Here is a 15,796-nt window from a genome sequence, read left to right as displayed (position 1 = left end):
CAGAGCCTGTGGCCCTGCACACCTCTCCTCCCCACCCTCCAGGGTGAGAACGAACCGCTTTGGGGACTTTACAAGCACTTGCCTACACCAGCTTAGATTTCCAAGTAAATAAACGTGGGACAAATGGGTGCCAGCAGGCTGGGATCAAAACACATCTCCAGCTGTTGGGAACACAGAGAAGCAGTTTCCTTAGAAACAGATTCCCAGGAGAAGGGGTCTAGTGGGGCCATCTGAGAGGCTCAGCAGAAGAGGACCTGATGGTTCAGGACAAGGCCCAGGGTACCCTGAGCCACAGGAGAGCAGCAGTAGCCGCTGGCTCCCCAGAGGAGATAAACACCCCCATTCGCCCTGATTTATAGGAAATGAGTGGTCTCCAGGAGCCACTGACAGAGCCAGGGGTGTGAAAGCATTAATTCCAAAATACGTTTTGGAAAGTTTTAGCTCTCAGGACACTTCTGTGTAGAATGTTCAGTTTATTTTCTTGAGAAGCCTGTGAAACAGACAAGGTAATATGTTGCCATTGTACAGATGAGAAGAGTAATGTTCGCGGAGGCTAAATCCATTGGCTTGTCACCCAGCTGGGGCAGCAGAGAACAGAAGCTAAGTACACCATGTCCTGGGCCGCTTACTCAGCCTGTAGTCATTGGCCAAATCTAAACTAGATGGAGACAAAGAGCATGACTTTCTTACCTTCGAAGCTTTGGAAAATACAGATATTTACTGAAATACGTAAAAAGCAGATGATCCAAATCCCTTATTCGTTTTCTTCCTTTAAGAAGAATGATGCTTGAGAGATGAAGGGACAGCCTGAGGTTTCATTCCCAGGACAGCCTCAGCCAGTCAGGACTGAGTGGAAATTTCCAGAATCAAGTATTTCATAGATACACTTCCAAAGCTAAGGGTGCTCAGAGTCCAAAGCTTTCAAGCGGATTAAAACGCATAGCTTTCTGAAAACCTTTGCTGATGCTGGCCTGTGATCAGGCTTCTCCAGAACCCAACATGATTCACTGAATTCTTTATGAATTAAGAAGCTGTAAATTACACATCTTTTCTTTTAAACATGCATTACTTTCCACGCTTTACAGCCAAGACGAATAAACAGCATCACAGAGGCAGTTCTCTCCCTGGGAAAATGACTTTCCCTCTCTTTCTGCTCTACAAATGGCGGATCACCTAGGGAAGGGTCATCTGGTGAAGTTGCAGGAAATCTGGGTAAAGAGTTCAATTGGACATTTTTGTTGTTGTTGTCTGAAAATGCCAAGTGGTATCTCTGCAGAAGTGTTCACCATGAACCTTTCTTAGGCCAGGTTTTAGGGAAACAACAAGCCAAAAAAAAAAAATCACACACGTATAACTGACAGAGTGGAAATGGCAGCTGTTTTCAGGGAAATCTGGGGACTGGAGAAGGGAGTGGCTTCTAGGGAACAAGACGCTCTCCCTCGCTTGTAAATCACAACAGTTGCTCTTCATTAGCAGACATTCATTCTCTTTAACTGCATTCTGGGTGCCAGGTATTTCCTTGCCCTGGAAATAAAGCAGCCTGGACTCCCGCCGGACAAAAGTCTTAAGCCCTGGCGCGTGTCCACGTGTGCCTGGACTCAGATCCACCCGCCCCACCTCCCGAGCCTAAAACCAAGAAAGGATGCAGCCACCTCTGCAGTGCTGAGCCGAGTGCCTGGCTCTGGACAGAGGGAAACGAGCCCCAGAGAACTGCCTTTTCATAGCATGGCTGCTATATGCTGAATTTGTACCCATTCTAGCAATAATTTATTGTAAAATCATTTTCTGATAAATAAGTGAAGATTTTTTGGAGAGAAGTAGAAGCTTTTAGAAAAATCTGTTTTCAGAAAATATGGAAAATAGCTCTAAGATGCTTGAGTATTTGAAAAAAAATTGTTATAACAGTTATGTCTTTGTAAAGATGCATCAGATGAAATGATTTTGCTCAAAAACCATGGAACTTGGCCCACTCCTCTTCTCTTTTTACCATCCAGGAAGTAAAACATAAGGTCCAAGTGAGCCAACCAGACAGGTATGGAGTCAGGAGGCCTGGCTTCTACACTAGGCTGGACCCCTAACCCATCACTAGACCTAGGCCCCGTCCCTGCATCCAAGGGAAGAGAGGCTCCTCATAACTGACCTTCAGGAACCCTATGGTCCCTGTGCTTATTTCCAGTTTCTTCCCAACCACCTGGCATCACAGATGATAATATTTCAGCCCCCAAACCCCGCCCTCTCCCAGCTGAATGCTAAGCAGCTCTGCAAGGCCCACAGCCAGGAGCAGAACTGCCTTATTTTTGGCAACTGGATAAAGCAAAGGGCTTTGGAGCACTGGGGTCTGGAATCAAGTGGGGACACCAGTGGACCTGTCTCGGGCCAGCGCCCATGACTCTGTGTGTGAGCAGCGACACGCTGCTTGGGGTGGTTGCCCTGCCTGCCCACTTCGGCTCGCCTGACTCCCTTCTTGGGCCCTCACCCCCAGGCAGGGCCTCACTGAGGGGACCCGGTCTCCTCACAGCTGCCCTGCACCCCAGCGAGACACAAACAACACCCTCCTTTGAGTGAAACAACTGACCACCCAGGCTTGCCAAAATGAGGACAGGCTCTGAAAGGGGGCAGTTTTATTCCAAGGGTCTAATGGGATCGAGGAGAGGGAATAAAAAGTTTCAGCTATTAAAAAAAAAAAGGCAATACACTGGCTTCTTCCAAATAAACAAACCATCCTTTGAACAAGAGAACAGTCTCCTAATGGGGTCAGACTGGAGCTGGATCTGAAGGAGTCACATGTCTTTGGGGCCCTCCTTGCTCTTTGCTCCCCAGTTCTCCCTCTGCTGTTCTCGGGGAGTCCAGGGCTCTCCTGCTGGGGCCCGGCCAAGGAATGAGCCAGGCTCATCTGACATGGGCCCTTCTCAGGATACGGTGATTTACGTGTGGAATGGGGGCCCCTGCGAATCTCTGAGGGTAGAATCCCAGGCAGGGAATTTCCCAGGAATCTCTCATATCATAAAGGCTCTCCAAAAATGCAAGACTTGTCTCCATTACCAGCTTTCAACATTTTACGGGCTTTAAAAAAAAAAGCTGAAGTTCCAATACTTTGGCCACCTGATATAAAGAGCTGACTCATTGGAAAAGATCCTGATGCTGGGAAACATTGAAGGCAGGGGGAGAAGGGGGCAACAGGGGATGACATGGTTGGATGGCATCATTGAGTCAATGGACATAAGTTTGAGCAAACTTCAGGAGATAATGACAGACAGGGAAGCCTGGTGTGCTGCAGTCCATGGGGTCACAAAGAGTCAGACACAACTTAGCAACTGAACAACAACAACTAATTCAGCCACTCTTCTGAATTCCAGGGACAGAAATGGAACTCTGATCTTATCTTGTTCTCAAAGACCTTGCTGGATGTTGGGATGAAAGGACAAATGTGAAGACATTATACCACCCAGAGAAATGACATAGCCAGCCAGCAGTTGGTGGGAGCACTGAAGAATATTGGAACATCCATGTACAGTTGGGTAGGTTGTTCACTGCACAACTTTAAGGTCTCTTTCTCTCTCTCTCTCTCTCTCTCTCCCCCACAGACCCTATTTTCAATCAAATCCCCTGGAAACTTTGAGTGTGGGGAGGCTTGTGAGACTTCAGAACAAGAACCAAGGTTTCAGACAGATATAAGTCTAGAGCAGGAGGGAGGAGTCTGGACTCCCAGAAAAAAGGGAGAGAATTGCTGAGGGTGTCTGTGGGCTTGTGAGATGATGTATCACCTGCTGGGAGGGAGGCTCAGCTTTCTAGAGGATATTCAGGAGGAAGAATCACTGATTAAGATGTGTACAGTTTGTGACAGGGCTTAATCTCCAAAATATACAAACACCTCATACAACTACTCAACAACAGAAAAACAAACAACCAAATTGAAAAATGAGCAGAAGACCTAAATACACATTTCTCCACAGAAGAAATACAAAAGGCCAATAGGCACATGATAAGATGCACAACATTAATAATTATTGTGAGTGGTGGTTTAGACGCTAAGTTGAGTCCGACTCTTTGTGATCCCATGGACTACAGCCCACCAGGCTCCTCTGTCCATGGGATTTCCCAGGAAAGAACACTGGAGAGGGTTGCCATTTCCTTCTCCAAGAAATCTTCCCAACCCAGGGGTCAAAACAAGGTCTCCTGCATTGCAGGTGGATTCTTTACTGACTGACCCACTAAGGAATCGCTAATTATTAGAGAATTGCAAATCAAAACTACAGTGAGGTACTACGTCACATTAGTCAGAATGGCCATCATTAAAAAGTCTACAAATCACAAATGCTGGAGAGGGTGTTGGAGAAAAGGGAACCGTTCTAGTGTTGGTGGGAGCGTTGGTTGGTAAGTTAGTGCATCCACAGTGGGAAACACCATGGAGGTTCCTCAGAAAACTAAAAATAGTATTACCATACGATTCAGCAATCCCACTCCTGAGCACATATCCGGACAAAACTCTAATCCAAAAAGATCCATGCACCTCTACATTCATAGCAGCACTATTCACAACAGCCGAAACATGGATACAACCTGAATGTCCATCGACAGAGAAATAGATAAAGAAGATGTGGTACATCTAGACAGTAGAATACTGCTGCTGCTGCTGCTAAGTCGCTTCAGCCGTGTCCGACTCTGTGCGACCCCATAGATGGCAGCCCACCGTCCCTGGGATTCTTCAGGCAAGAACACTGGAGTGAGTTGCCATTTCCTTCTCCAATGCATCAAAGTCAAAAGTGAAAGTGAAGTCGCTCAGTTGTGGCCGACTCCTAGCGACCCCACGGACTGCAGCCCACCAGGCTCCTCCATCCATGGGATTTTCCAGGCAAGAGCACTGGAGTGGGCTGCCATTGCCTTCTCCGAATCAGCCATAAAAAGAATGAAATAATGCCATTTGCTGCAACATGGATAGAACTAGAAATTATCAAACTAAGTGAAGTCAGAAAGAGAAAGACAAATGCCATATGATAACCACTTATGTGTTATTTAAAATTTGACACAAATGAACCTATCTGTGAAAGAGAAACAGACTCAGACGTAGAGAACAAACTGGTAGTTGCCAAAAGGGAAGGAGGTGGGGGAGGATGGAATGGGAGGTTAGTGGATGCAAGCTATTATATAGAGAGAGGATAAACAAGGTCCTACTGTATAGCACAGAGAACTATATTCAGTATCCAATGATAAACCACAGGGGAAAAGAGTATCAAAAAAATGTATATACATGTGTGCGTAATGAATCACTTTGCTATACAGCAGAAATTAACACAACATTGTAAATCAACTATACTTCAAAAAAAAAAAAAAAACGGTGTGTCTAATTGGGGGCTATTCATTTTATTTCTCAATTCAAAGTTATCACAGCAACTCACAGGGCTTTATATGGTGCGTGGTCTCCGAGACTTACCTCTGTAAGTTCACCTCCCTGCCCTCACCCCTCACTCTATACCAGCCACCCCCTTTTCCCTGCTGGTTTCTGAACAACAGGCCCAAGTGTCCACTTCAGGCCTTCGCTCCAGTTCCCCTCTCTACTTGGGGCGGCGTTCTCCCAGCCAACTGCGTGATCAACTCTATCTCTCATTCTAATCATTGCTGATATGTCGGATCCAATGCCTTCCCTGATCTGCTTATTAACATCGCAGCCGGTCCCCTGCCCGCCACCACCCCCTGCCCACATGACGGATTCCTGGGACTGCCCGTTCACTTTCCCTGATCACTTTTCACCTTCTGGTAGACTATCAATTTACTTATCACCTACATTAATATTTGAAGAGTAGGATTCATAAAACTTGTTTCCAAATCTTTGGTTTTTTGGCATCCTCTGCTGTAACTTGGTTCTCACTAGTATTGGATTGAACTGAAACTTTGAACAGAAACTTTGCAAGATATTTTGATTACATGGAATATGCTCTATGTTTTCAAAAAACACAACAGGCTAATCGGGTCCAATACAAACAATAAAGACATTATTCCTCTAGTAAGTGGTTCTATACTCTGAATATGTACTTGTCATTATAAAAATATGTGCTTGTCATAAAAAAAATACAGAGCCATATTCATAACATATAAAGGAAAAGTTAAGAGTTTTTGCCATCATAATGGAAAGAGAAAAAAAGTAAAAGGCACTTTAAAAATATATCATCAGAATACTCCCCTGAAGCATTAGGCAGTTGAACAAATGCTGAATGGCCAGTAGAAAGCCTTTGTTTCTAGTCTTGGCCCATCTGTAACTAGCTGTGCAGCACTGGATAAGATACTTCTGTGCATCTCAATTTTCTCAACTCTAACTGTGGATTTTAAGACATGAAAATGATATTGTTGAAAAATGCTCCATCCTCCAAACGCATGCAGTTATGCTTTTTAAAATCACATGAGGAAAGAGAACTTGTGCTGGAACTGTAACACTACTCTTCTTTAGCTGACGGACGCTTCTGTGCACAGCAGTGGTGGGCATGGCCTCTGTGCTGCATGCCAGCAGTGGAGGCAGATTTGCACTGAGCCCTCCATACATTCTTCTCTCTCTTCTGGGCCTGAGAGCCCAGGATGGTCTGGCTGAACCCAACAGGCTCCTGCAGACACAGAGGCCAGGGTTTCAGCCTCTTTAACACCAGGCTCTAAGCCCTCAGCAAGCGTTTGTCAATCCAGGTCACAAACTAGTGGGAAATGCATCTTTTATTCTGGAGCTGACAGTAAGGTGCACTATTTTCCTCCATTACCAACTCCGAGCTGTGGAAGCAACTCTTGGGATCAAAATCAACATCCCTGTGACGTTGAGGGTCCCAAAATAAGGTCTGGAAAGGCCAACAAATTTCACTGAGATGCCTGATTCTTGTGTGCCGTGGTGGAAGGAACCTTGGACTCGGAGTAAGAGGGCCTGGAAACAGTCAGTCACGGCTGTGTTCACATTCTTTTGGAATGTTAGGGTCCTCATCTCAAAGTACCCCTCCCTCATGGGGTTGTCATGGGAATTGAATGGGATGAGGTGTGAGTAAGCACTCTGTGACCTTTTAAGAGAAATCCCCGAACACACCAAAACAAAAGTGCTGGTCAGGATTCCCTGGGAAAGACTGTTTTTTCTCCAGGACCTGAAATCAACACTAAAGAAAAACTGAGGAAAACAAGATTAGAAAGTCATTTGAGAAAATGTTTGTTTGGATCTGAATGATCTGGAAAGTTAATTTTTCACTGGTAAAAACTTGCTTTCTGAAGCGGTACCCTCATCCCATGGAGCCCAAGGACCAGATGGCCCTGGGCGGGGGCTGCTACATATCTGAGGCGACAGGACTCACCAGGTAGCGCTCCTCCTGCCTCATGCTGGGGGTGCGAATCATGTGATTCTGTTCTCCTCGCCAGTCTCCAAACCGACGGAAAAAATAGTTAGATAAAAACCGGTTGACAGGATCTCTGATGATGTTGATGTAGACAGGCTGGTCTCCTCCAAACCTAAGATGCACACAAACATGGAGCGGGTTACAAACCATCCTTTCTGGAGGAAAATCAGGCCCACGTACACACTGGTTCTCCTCTAGGTAAACACATCATCACCAGAGGACCCCGTCTGCTCAGTCGCTAAGTCGTGTCCAGCTCTTTGCAACCCCATGAACTGCAGCCCACCAGGGTCCTCTGTCCATGGGATTCTCCAGGCAAGAATACTGGAATGGGTTGCCATTTCCTCCTCCAGGGGATCTTCCTGACCCAGGGATTGAACCAGCATCTCCTGCACTGGCAGGCGGATTCTTTACCACTGTGCCACCAGGGAAGCCACTGCACAGGTACCAGTGAACAATCAAACCAGCAGGCAGTGTTTCCTGGTGGAGACACTTATTATCCTGCAGGATATTCCAAGAAGTTACTGAGAGGCTGTGAAGACTGTTCAGGAGTCAGCACTGTGCAAAATGCAGGAATTGTCACCGTGAAGGTATAGATACGGTCTCGTTTTCTCACAAGGCTAGAGGTCCCCAGGGAGGGGCCACACTGAACTGGGTTTTGTATCTATTACCAGCGTCTGGAACAGACCCACTGACCCTCATGGAATGTTTTGACTGCCTGGTAAATTCTGAATGCCTCACTGGAGGATATGGTACTTATTCTACATTCTAATTAGAACAGTCTCAGGTTAGGGGCTCTGTAGGAAGTGGAGAATAACAGCCAAGATGTATTAAATGCTCCCTGTTCACCTTGCTGTAAATATTTTGTAACCAACTCACTGAAGCCTCATAACACCTCATGTGTGCATGCTAAGTCACTTCGGTTGTGTCCAGTTCTTTGTGACCTTATGGACTGTAGCCCACCAGGCTCTTCTGTCCATGGGGTTCTCCAGGCAAGAATACCAGAGTGGGTTGCTGTGCCCTCCTCCAAGGGGGTCTTCCTGACCTGACCCAGGGATCGCATCTCTTATGTCTCCTGCATGGGCAGGTTGGTTTGTTTGTTTTTTTTTTTTTTTACCACTAGTGACATCTGGGAAGCCCCCACAAAACCTCAGTGGAGTAGAAATCGTAATTATCTTCATTTATACTGGGGAAACGGAGGCAGGGAGTGCTTAACTTGTGGCTGAGCCAGGATATGAACCCAGGCAGTCTGGCTCCAGAATCTGTGCTCTGAACCGTGGAAAGAAGATTCCAGAGCTGAGGCAAGTAATAATGTAAACAATAACGTGAACACAACAAAAATCAATATAATTGTCCTCAAATGATGGCGAGGGGTTTCAGATAAAAATAAAGCCAGTGTCTAGGTGTTGCATTTTAATTCCTTCCACAAAGGGATTAGACAAATGCACTGAAATCTGGTCTAAGAGCAAGGCCTTCCCCAGGCAAAAGGATCAGGTTGGCTAAATTTGTCTTAAAAATTCCTCCCCCTTCTCTTTGAACTGCCTGGAAGCAATGATCCTGAAGAGACTGGGAGAACACTCGGAGCTCTGGGGACCTCCTGAGGGGCCCACAGGCTTCTCTCACCCCATGACCTTCTGATGAGGACACCCAGACATTCTGTCAGGGGTCAGAAAGAGCTCAGAGAAAACAAACTGACGTGACCCTGCTCCCACCTTTCCAGCTGGCAGACTCTTCATCTTTCAAAACGCAGCCCAGAGTCACCGCCACATCCTTCCCCAGTGAACTCGTGTCGGTCCCTTCCTCCTCTGGCTCCAAGTGCTCTTTCCAGCACTGTGTGTCCGGGTCTGCCTCTCCCATCAGACTTGTGACTCCAGAAGCCAGGAACAACGTCCTTAGACACAGCGTGGTACACAGTAGGCACTCAACCAATGAAGACATGAAAACCAGGGTGGCTGTGTCTCAGTTCATAAATTTCAGCCGCTATTACAATGCTCTGGCAGTGCTAAGAACTCGTCTACCAATGGAAGAGATACAAGAGATGCTGGTTCAATCCCTGGATCGGGAAGATCCCCCAGAGGAGGGCATGACAACCCACTCCAGTATTCTCGCCTAGAGAATCCCATGGACAGAGGAGCCTGGTGGGTTACAGTCCATGGGGTTGCAGAGTCGGACACGACTAAAGAGACTTGACACACGCACGTGGGAAAGGAAAGTAGATATAATGAGTCACGGATCCTATTTGTTTTGTGTATTAATTTACAGAATGCTGTTCTCTTTCTGTGTGTGTGTGTTTGAATTTTTAAAGAAAATCTTCAGAGAGAAGAATCCAGAGGCACATGAAGGAATGACTCTGATGGTGTGATTTCAGGCACCAGGCATGTGAATGCCATTCCAGACACTGGAAAACAGTGTTCAGGAGCAGGGTTAGCCAGGCCAACACAACTCTTGTCAGATTCCAGACGTACACAAGGTGACATTCACACAGCTGCACGAACAACTAACTAGTTCCAGAAGTCAGCTGTGCACCCTGGATAAATCAGTCTCTTCTTAATTAAACTGGGCTTCATATCCATGATAAAGAGCAACCAGAGTAGTAGGGTTAGGGATTAGAAAGACAAAGCATGCAGATGGTGAATGCAATTCAACCCTCAAACAGCAACGTGCTTTTAAAAACCTCAACTGTACTTCCGTGGTCTTGTAAAGAATGACTATGTTAATTAGCATAAAAGCTGGGTCCTAGGATTCCCTGCAGGGCAGTCCCCCAAAGGGTCCTTTAGGGTCACAAAGAGTCAGACAAACAGAAGTGACTTAGCATGCACGCACGTCCTCTTACTACAGTAGTTTTAAAAGCTTCAAACAGCTTTTGAAAGTGTATATATATATATATTTTAGTTGTGGTAAAATACACAGGCAAAATTTACCTTTCCCACTACTTGTAAGAGTGTATTTCAGTGGCATTAAGTACATTTACACTGTAGAACAACCATCCCCAGAACCCATCACCCACCTCCAGAGCTTTCTCATCAGCCCAAACTGAAATTCTGTGCCCATTAAACAATAAATCCCATCTCCCTGCTTCCTCCTCACCCCTGGCAAGTTCCATTCTACTGAAAGTATATCTTCTTTTTCATCTCTGACCTAAAAGTAGAGGTTAGTCCTTGGGACTTCCCTGGTTGTCCAGTGGTTAAGAATCATCTTCCAATGCAGGGGACGTGGGTTCAATCCCTGCTCAGGGAATTAAGATCCCATGTGCCACAGAGTAACTAGGCCTAAGCTCTGTAACTAGCGAAAGCCCATGTACTGAAGACCCAGCACAGCCAAAAAAAAAAAAGTAGAAGTTATTCCTGGGCTGTTCAGATCAGATCAGATCAGATCAGTCGCTCAGTCATGTCCGACTCTTTGCGACCCCATGAATCACAGCACGCCAGGCCTCCCTGTCCATCACCAACTCCCGGACTTCACTCAGACTCACGTCCATCGAGTCGGTGATGCTATCCAGCCATCTCATCCTCTGTTGTCCCCTTCTCCTCTTGCCCCCAGTCCCTCCCAGCATCAGAGTCTTTTCCAATGAGTCAACTCTTCGCATGAGGTGGCCAAAGTACTGGAGTTTCAACTTCAGCATCATTCCTTCCAAAGAAATCCCAGGGCTGATCTCCTTCAGAACGGATTGGTTGGATCTCCTTGCAGTCCAAGGGACTCTCAAGAGTCTTCTCCAACACCACAGTTCAAAAGCATCAATTCTTCGGCACTCAGCCTTCTTCACAGTCCAACTCTCACATCCATACACGACCACAGGAAAAACCATAGCCTTGACTAGACGAACCTTTGTTGGCAAAGTAATGTCTCTGCTTTTGAATATGCTATCTAGGTTGGTCATAACTTTCCTTCCTTCATCAAAAAATGAAGAGTATCTGAGGCTAGTGGCCCAGGCTTTGATCCCTGTTGGTGAGTGACTAAGGAGACGCTTTGAAGTGAGAGAAAGACCATCGTGGAAAAGGTTGTAGTCGTTTGGGGGGCAGGGTGAGGGGCTGCTGCAGGAGGAGGAGGGGAAGGTGGTTAGTTAAGGCCCTTTTCGGGAACAAGTGGAAGGGTCTCCCTCCAACCTCACAACCTCATTCAGTGGACACTGCGGTCCTTGGCGCCCATGACAGAACCTGCCATCATGCCATGCAAGCAGAGGCTGAGCCACTCAGCGCTCCCTGAGTGTCCAGAGGTAAGAGGGGCGGGAGCTTCTGGCAAGTCGCAGGGGTGGAGACAAGTGGGTGGGGGTGGGGCACCTGAGGTCAGCTTCCTGCTGGGAAAGGAAAGCCGACACCAGAGGCAGGAAGCAAGTAGATGAGGAGGAGGAAGGCCCTTTGAGGGGGGCAGTGAGGTGGGCTCAGGTCAAGTCCTTGATGGGCCGGCCAGATGTGTGGGCTCATGGGGCCCAGAGAGAGACCACTCACTGTGGAGGGAAAAGAGAAAAGGGGGACAGCGCCATTTTCAGAAGATGAGCCCGGCCTTGTCTACACAGGATAACCTCACAGAACACCCTCATTCTGAAAATCGAACTTTCAGGCTATGTTTAAGTGGGTAAAGACAGCACTCAGTAAGTGCTAACATGGGTTCTGTCTGATGCCCTCTTCAAAGCTGGAGGCATCTGTCACCATTACAAAAGATTTGCAGGACACAATTAAAAGGGATGACTTTGCAAATGAGAATGAAAACAGAGTCAACGTTTAGAAATAAAACGTGGAAACCCATTTGAATTATGGAATTAGCAGGATCAGATTTGTTTTGTTAAATGAGGCCATCAGGGAGCAGACCTTGTTCACACTGGTAACCAGGACCTCCCCTTCAAGGGAAGAACGTGTCCACAACTCACATGGTGTCCTCGGATGCACCCTGCCTGCTTCTCTAGCGATTGATTGATTTTTACATGTTTTGCTTTCTCAAGTTAGTGCTGGCGTTGGAGCCACCATCAGAGACAAACGAGGAAAGAGAAATGGATGCAAAGAAGGGTGAGGGGGTCATGGGTGAGAAAGGAAGAGACACAAAACAGGGTTAAGAGAAGTGGTAGTTTGAGGTCAGAAAATCTCACCATTCACTCTGACTATTTTCATAGCATTGCACTCTGACACAAGCCTTCACAGTGTTTTCCCTGCAAGACCCAAGTTGAGGGTCAAGGGAAACTGTAGATTGGAAAAAGAATTACTTCTCCCCACCACACACACACAAAAAATCTTAGAAAACAAACGAAATGTGGGGGGCAGGAGCAGGGAAGATGAATTGTCTGTCATAGTCCTGATGATCTAAGACATACGTGAAGAGATGGTCTTGGGAAGTTGAACTTTTGCAAAAATTCTAATTCTATAGTTGACTTTGACAACCGCGAACAGGCTCATGAAACCAGAGTACACAAATATTAAGTGATGTACTTAAAACATCACAACAAAATAGCATCTTTTAGGCCAAAATAATTTCGATTCAGTTCTCTAGGTAGACCAGGTGAAAAACATTTGTCTGGCCTGAACTTTCAGATGGCTCAAAAACTGCAAGAATGGCGAAAATCTTCAGAATACAAACCAATCTGAGGCTTCTGCTGACATTGTAGTGTTTATCTCCTCTGGCAGGAAGTCTTCCCTGAGGCAACTACAAAAGAACCAGTTTGGTCTGATAGTATTGTTTTCCACAGTTGAATTGATAAAAATGGATATGGTGAAACTGTTCCATCTAGGTGCCAGGAAGCTCAGCAGTAAAGAATCCGCCTGCCAATGCAGGAGACGCCAGAGACTTGAGTTCAATCCCTGAGCTGGGAAGATCCCCTGGGGAAGGAAATGGCAACCCACTCCAGTATTCTGGCCTGGGAAATCCCATGGACAGAGGAGCCTGGTGGGCTACAGTCCAAGGGGTCGCAAAGAGTCGGACACGACAGCGCATGCACCTTTACCTTTATTTTAGGTCTAAAAAAGGGAGGAAAAGATGGAACAGGACAAGATGCCTAGACGATGAATAAATGAAATTTATTGAATTGTCAGAAACTCGAAGGATAGCATTTTACATCACTCGGAGTATCTAAATTCCAAGATAAGAATATCATATTTACTGGAAAAGAAGAAATAGGGGGAGATTCATTTTGGTATAATGCCATACACTTCATGAGTTCAGAACATAAGTGTACAAAAGAAAGTGTTGGGAACAAGGTTAGACTTTCATTCTTACATTCTGCTCCCCCACAAGTGTTCTGCTGCGTGTCAACAACGTAAGGAAGATTAGAAATAAAATATCAAATAAGAATATTAGGTTGCAGCATCAATTCTTCTCTTAATAACCTCTTAAAACAATGTTTCTCTTGAAACAATGCCTGTCAGCAGCGATCAAGGTAGATGCCTTAAGAGCAGCTTAATTTTCTCTATGTCTTATAATTCAAAATATAGGACTCAGTTTTAAAAGCATATGAAAGCCCTCTTAATGAGTCCCAACATAGATGTTTTACTCTGTTAATTGTATAATTGGGGATTTTCCTTACATGCCCACGGTTCACTGTTTATACCCAAGAAATTTTCCTGAAAGAAAACTGTTCCCTTGAAAAAGAAAGGCTGATGATTTAATTGCCATGTTTAGTAACAGTCCTGTAGCGTATTCAAGTTCAATTTGTCCTTCTCTGCGTGTTTATGGAGGTCTTGTAGCTGAGGCCATGGGCCTTGTGCACGTGGGGTGGGAAGAGGTGAGACTGGGCCCACGGTCAGCAGGAGTTTACTCCAGCTGATCAGACTGGTCTCTGTTTTTCCTGCTTACAGCTCATCACTGCCATTCCACTTCTGCTGCGCCCATGCTTGAGACTCCCATTTACAGGGTTCCTTTCCATCTTTCTCTTTGCCCAGTTTTCTCTTATGCTAGTCCCTGGGCTGCCAACGCCCCTCCCCTTCATTGGTCCACAGCTGGCCCATCGGCGGGGGCTCCTGCTCCTCCACTTCCCCTGGGAACACCCGGTGATTCTTTCTCCTAAACTCGTCATACACGCCACTCCTTCCTTAATGGAAGAAGAACTTGCAGTTCCCTGAAGGCAAGGACATTTCTTTTCTTTTCTATATTTTTAATATTTATTTATCTATTTGGTTGTGCTGGGTCTTAGTTGCTGCATGCGAACTCTTGGGGCTTCCCTGGTGGCTCCGTGGTAAAGAATCCGCCTGCCAATGCAGGAGACACAAGTTCAATCCCCGGGTCAGGAAGATTCCCTGGAGAAGGAAATGGCAACCCACTCCAGTATTCTTGCCTGGAGAATTCCATGGACAGAGCAGCCTGGCTAGCTACAATCCATGGGGTCTCAGAGTCAGACATGACCTAGCGACTAAACCACCACCAGGGGAACTCTTAGTTGTAGCATGTGGGATCGTGTTCCCTGACCAGGGATTGAACCCAGGCTCCCTGCATTGGCAGCGAGGAGTCTCAGCCACTGGACCATCAGGGAAGTCCCAAGGACAACATTTCTTGCTCCCTGTAGAAGCCCCCGTCCTAGTGCAGGGTCCTCAATATGTATGTATTTAATTGAACACAATGGGATGGAGGGAGGAGAAATCAGCCAGAGCAGAGCCCTGACCTGAAAGTGTTACATTAGAGACATGGTGAGGCTGCCTCCAGGTGGTGCAGTGGTAAAGAATCCACCTGCCAATGCTGCTGCTGCTACTGCCAAGTCGCTTCAGTCGTGTCCCACTCTGTGCGACCCCATAGATGGCAGCCCACCAGGCTGCCCCGTCCCTGGGATTCTCCAGGCAAGAACACTGGAGTGGGCTGCCATTTCCCTCTCCAATGCATGAAAGTGAAAAGTGAAAGTGAAGTCGCTCAGTAGTATCCGACTCTTAGCAACCCCAGGGACTGCAGCCCACCAGGCTCTTCCGTCCATGGGATTTTCCAGGCAAGAGTGCTGCAGTGGGGTGCCATTGCCAATGCAGGAAGATACAAGAGACGTGGATTCGATCCCTGGGTCAGGAAGATCCCCTGAAGCAGGAAATGGCAGCCCACTCTATTCTTGCCGCAGAGTTGGACACAACTGAGCAACGGAACACGAGGCTGCATCTGGACAGGAGACAAACTGGGGGTTCAGACTGAGACTTCTACAGAAATGTTTTTAAATGTCACTTTGAATACATATGATACCCTTCTCTCCAAGAACTTGAAGGGCTTTCCGTCAGGGGTTTTAAGCATCCCAACAAACCAGGGGTGGGCGGGAACTGTCCCTCCCCTGGAGATGGGAACATGGAGATTTCCCCTTCCCACCAGAGAGACTAAGGTCGACGGGAAGGTCTGACACCCAGAGATCCTGACAGCCAGGCCGACACTTTCCCTGGGATGTAGTGTCCTCTAAAAGGTGTTTATCATTTTTCTCTTTTCTTTCAGAACTCAATCAATCAAAAATAAACTCTTGGGCTTGTATTTGATAGTGGAGGCCAAGATAAAATACGGTC

At 46.5% G+C, this 15,796-nt stretch overlaps 1 protein-coding gene across 3 annotated transcripts in view; it reads right to left on the bottom strand.

Moving 5' to 3' along the window:
- UST (uronyl 2-sulfotransferase) overlaps positions 1–15,796 on the bottom strand; it is a 317,673-nt gene that overhangs the window by 85,425 nt on the left and 216,452 nt on the right. For all 3 annotated transcript variants that reach the window (XM_070796329.1, XM_019967566.2, XM_019967565.2), the window contains one exon: positions 7,314–7,467. In XM_070796329.1, the coding sequence (XP_070652430.1) occupies positions 7,314–7,467 (154 nt within the window). The remainder of the gene's footprint in view (positions 1–7,313; positions 7,468–15,796) is intronic.

The sequence above is a fragment of the Bos indicus genome, chromosome 9, assembly GCF_029378745.1.
Source record: "Bos indicus isolate NIAB-ARS_2022 breed Sahiwal x Tharparkar chromosome 9, NIAB-ARS_B.indTharparkar_mat_pri_1.0, whole genome shotgun sequence".
NCBI lineage: Eukaryota > Metazoa > Chordata > Mammalia > Artiodactyla > Bovidae > Bos > Bos indicus.
The sequence above is the reverse complement of the archived record's forward strand: the minus strand, read 5'-3'. Positions and strand labels throughout refer to the sequence as shown.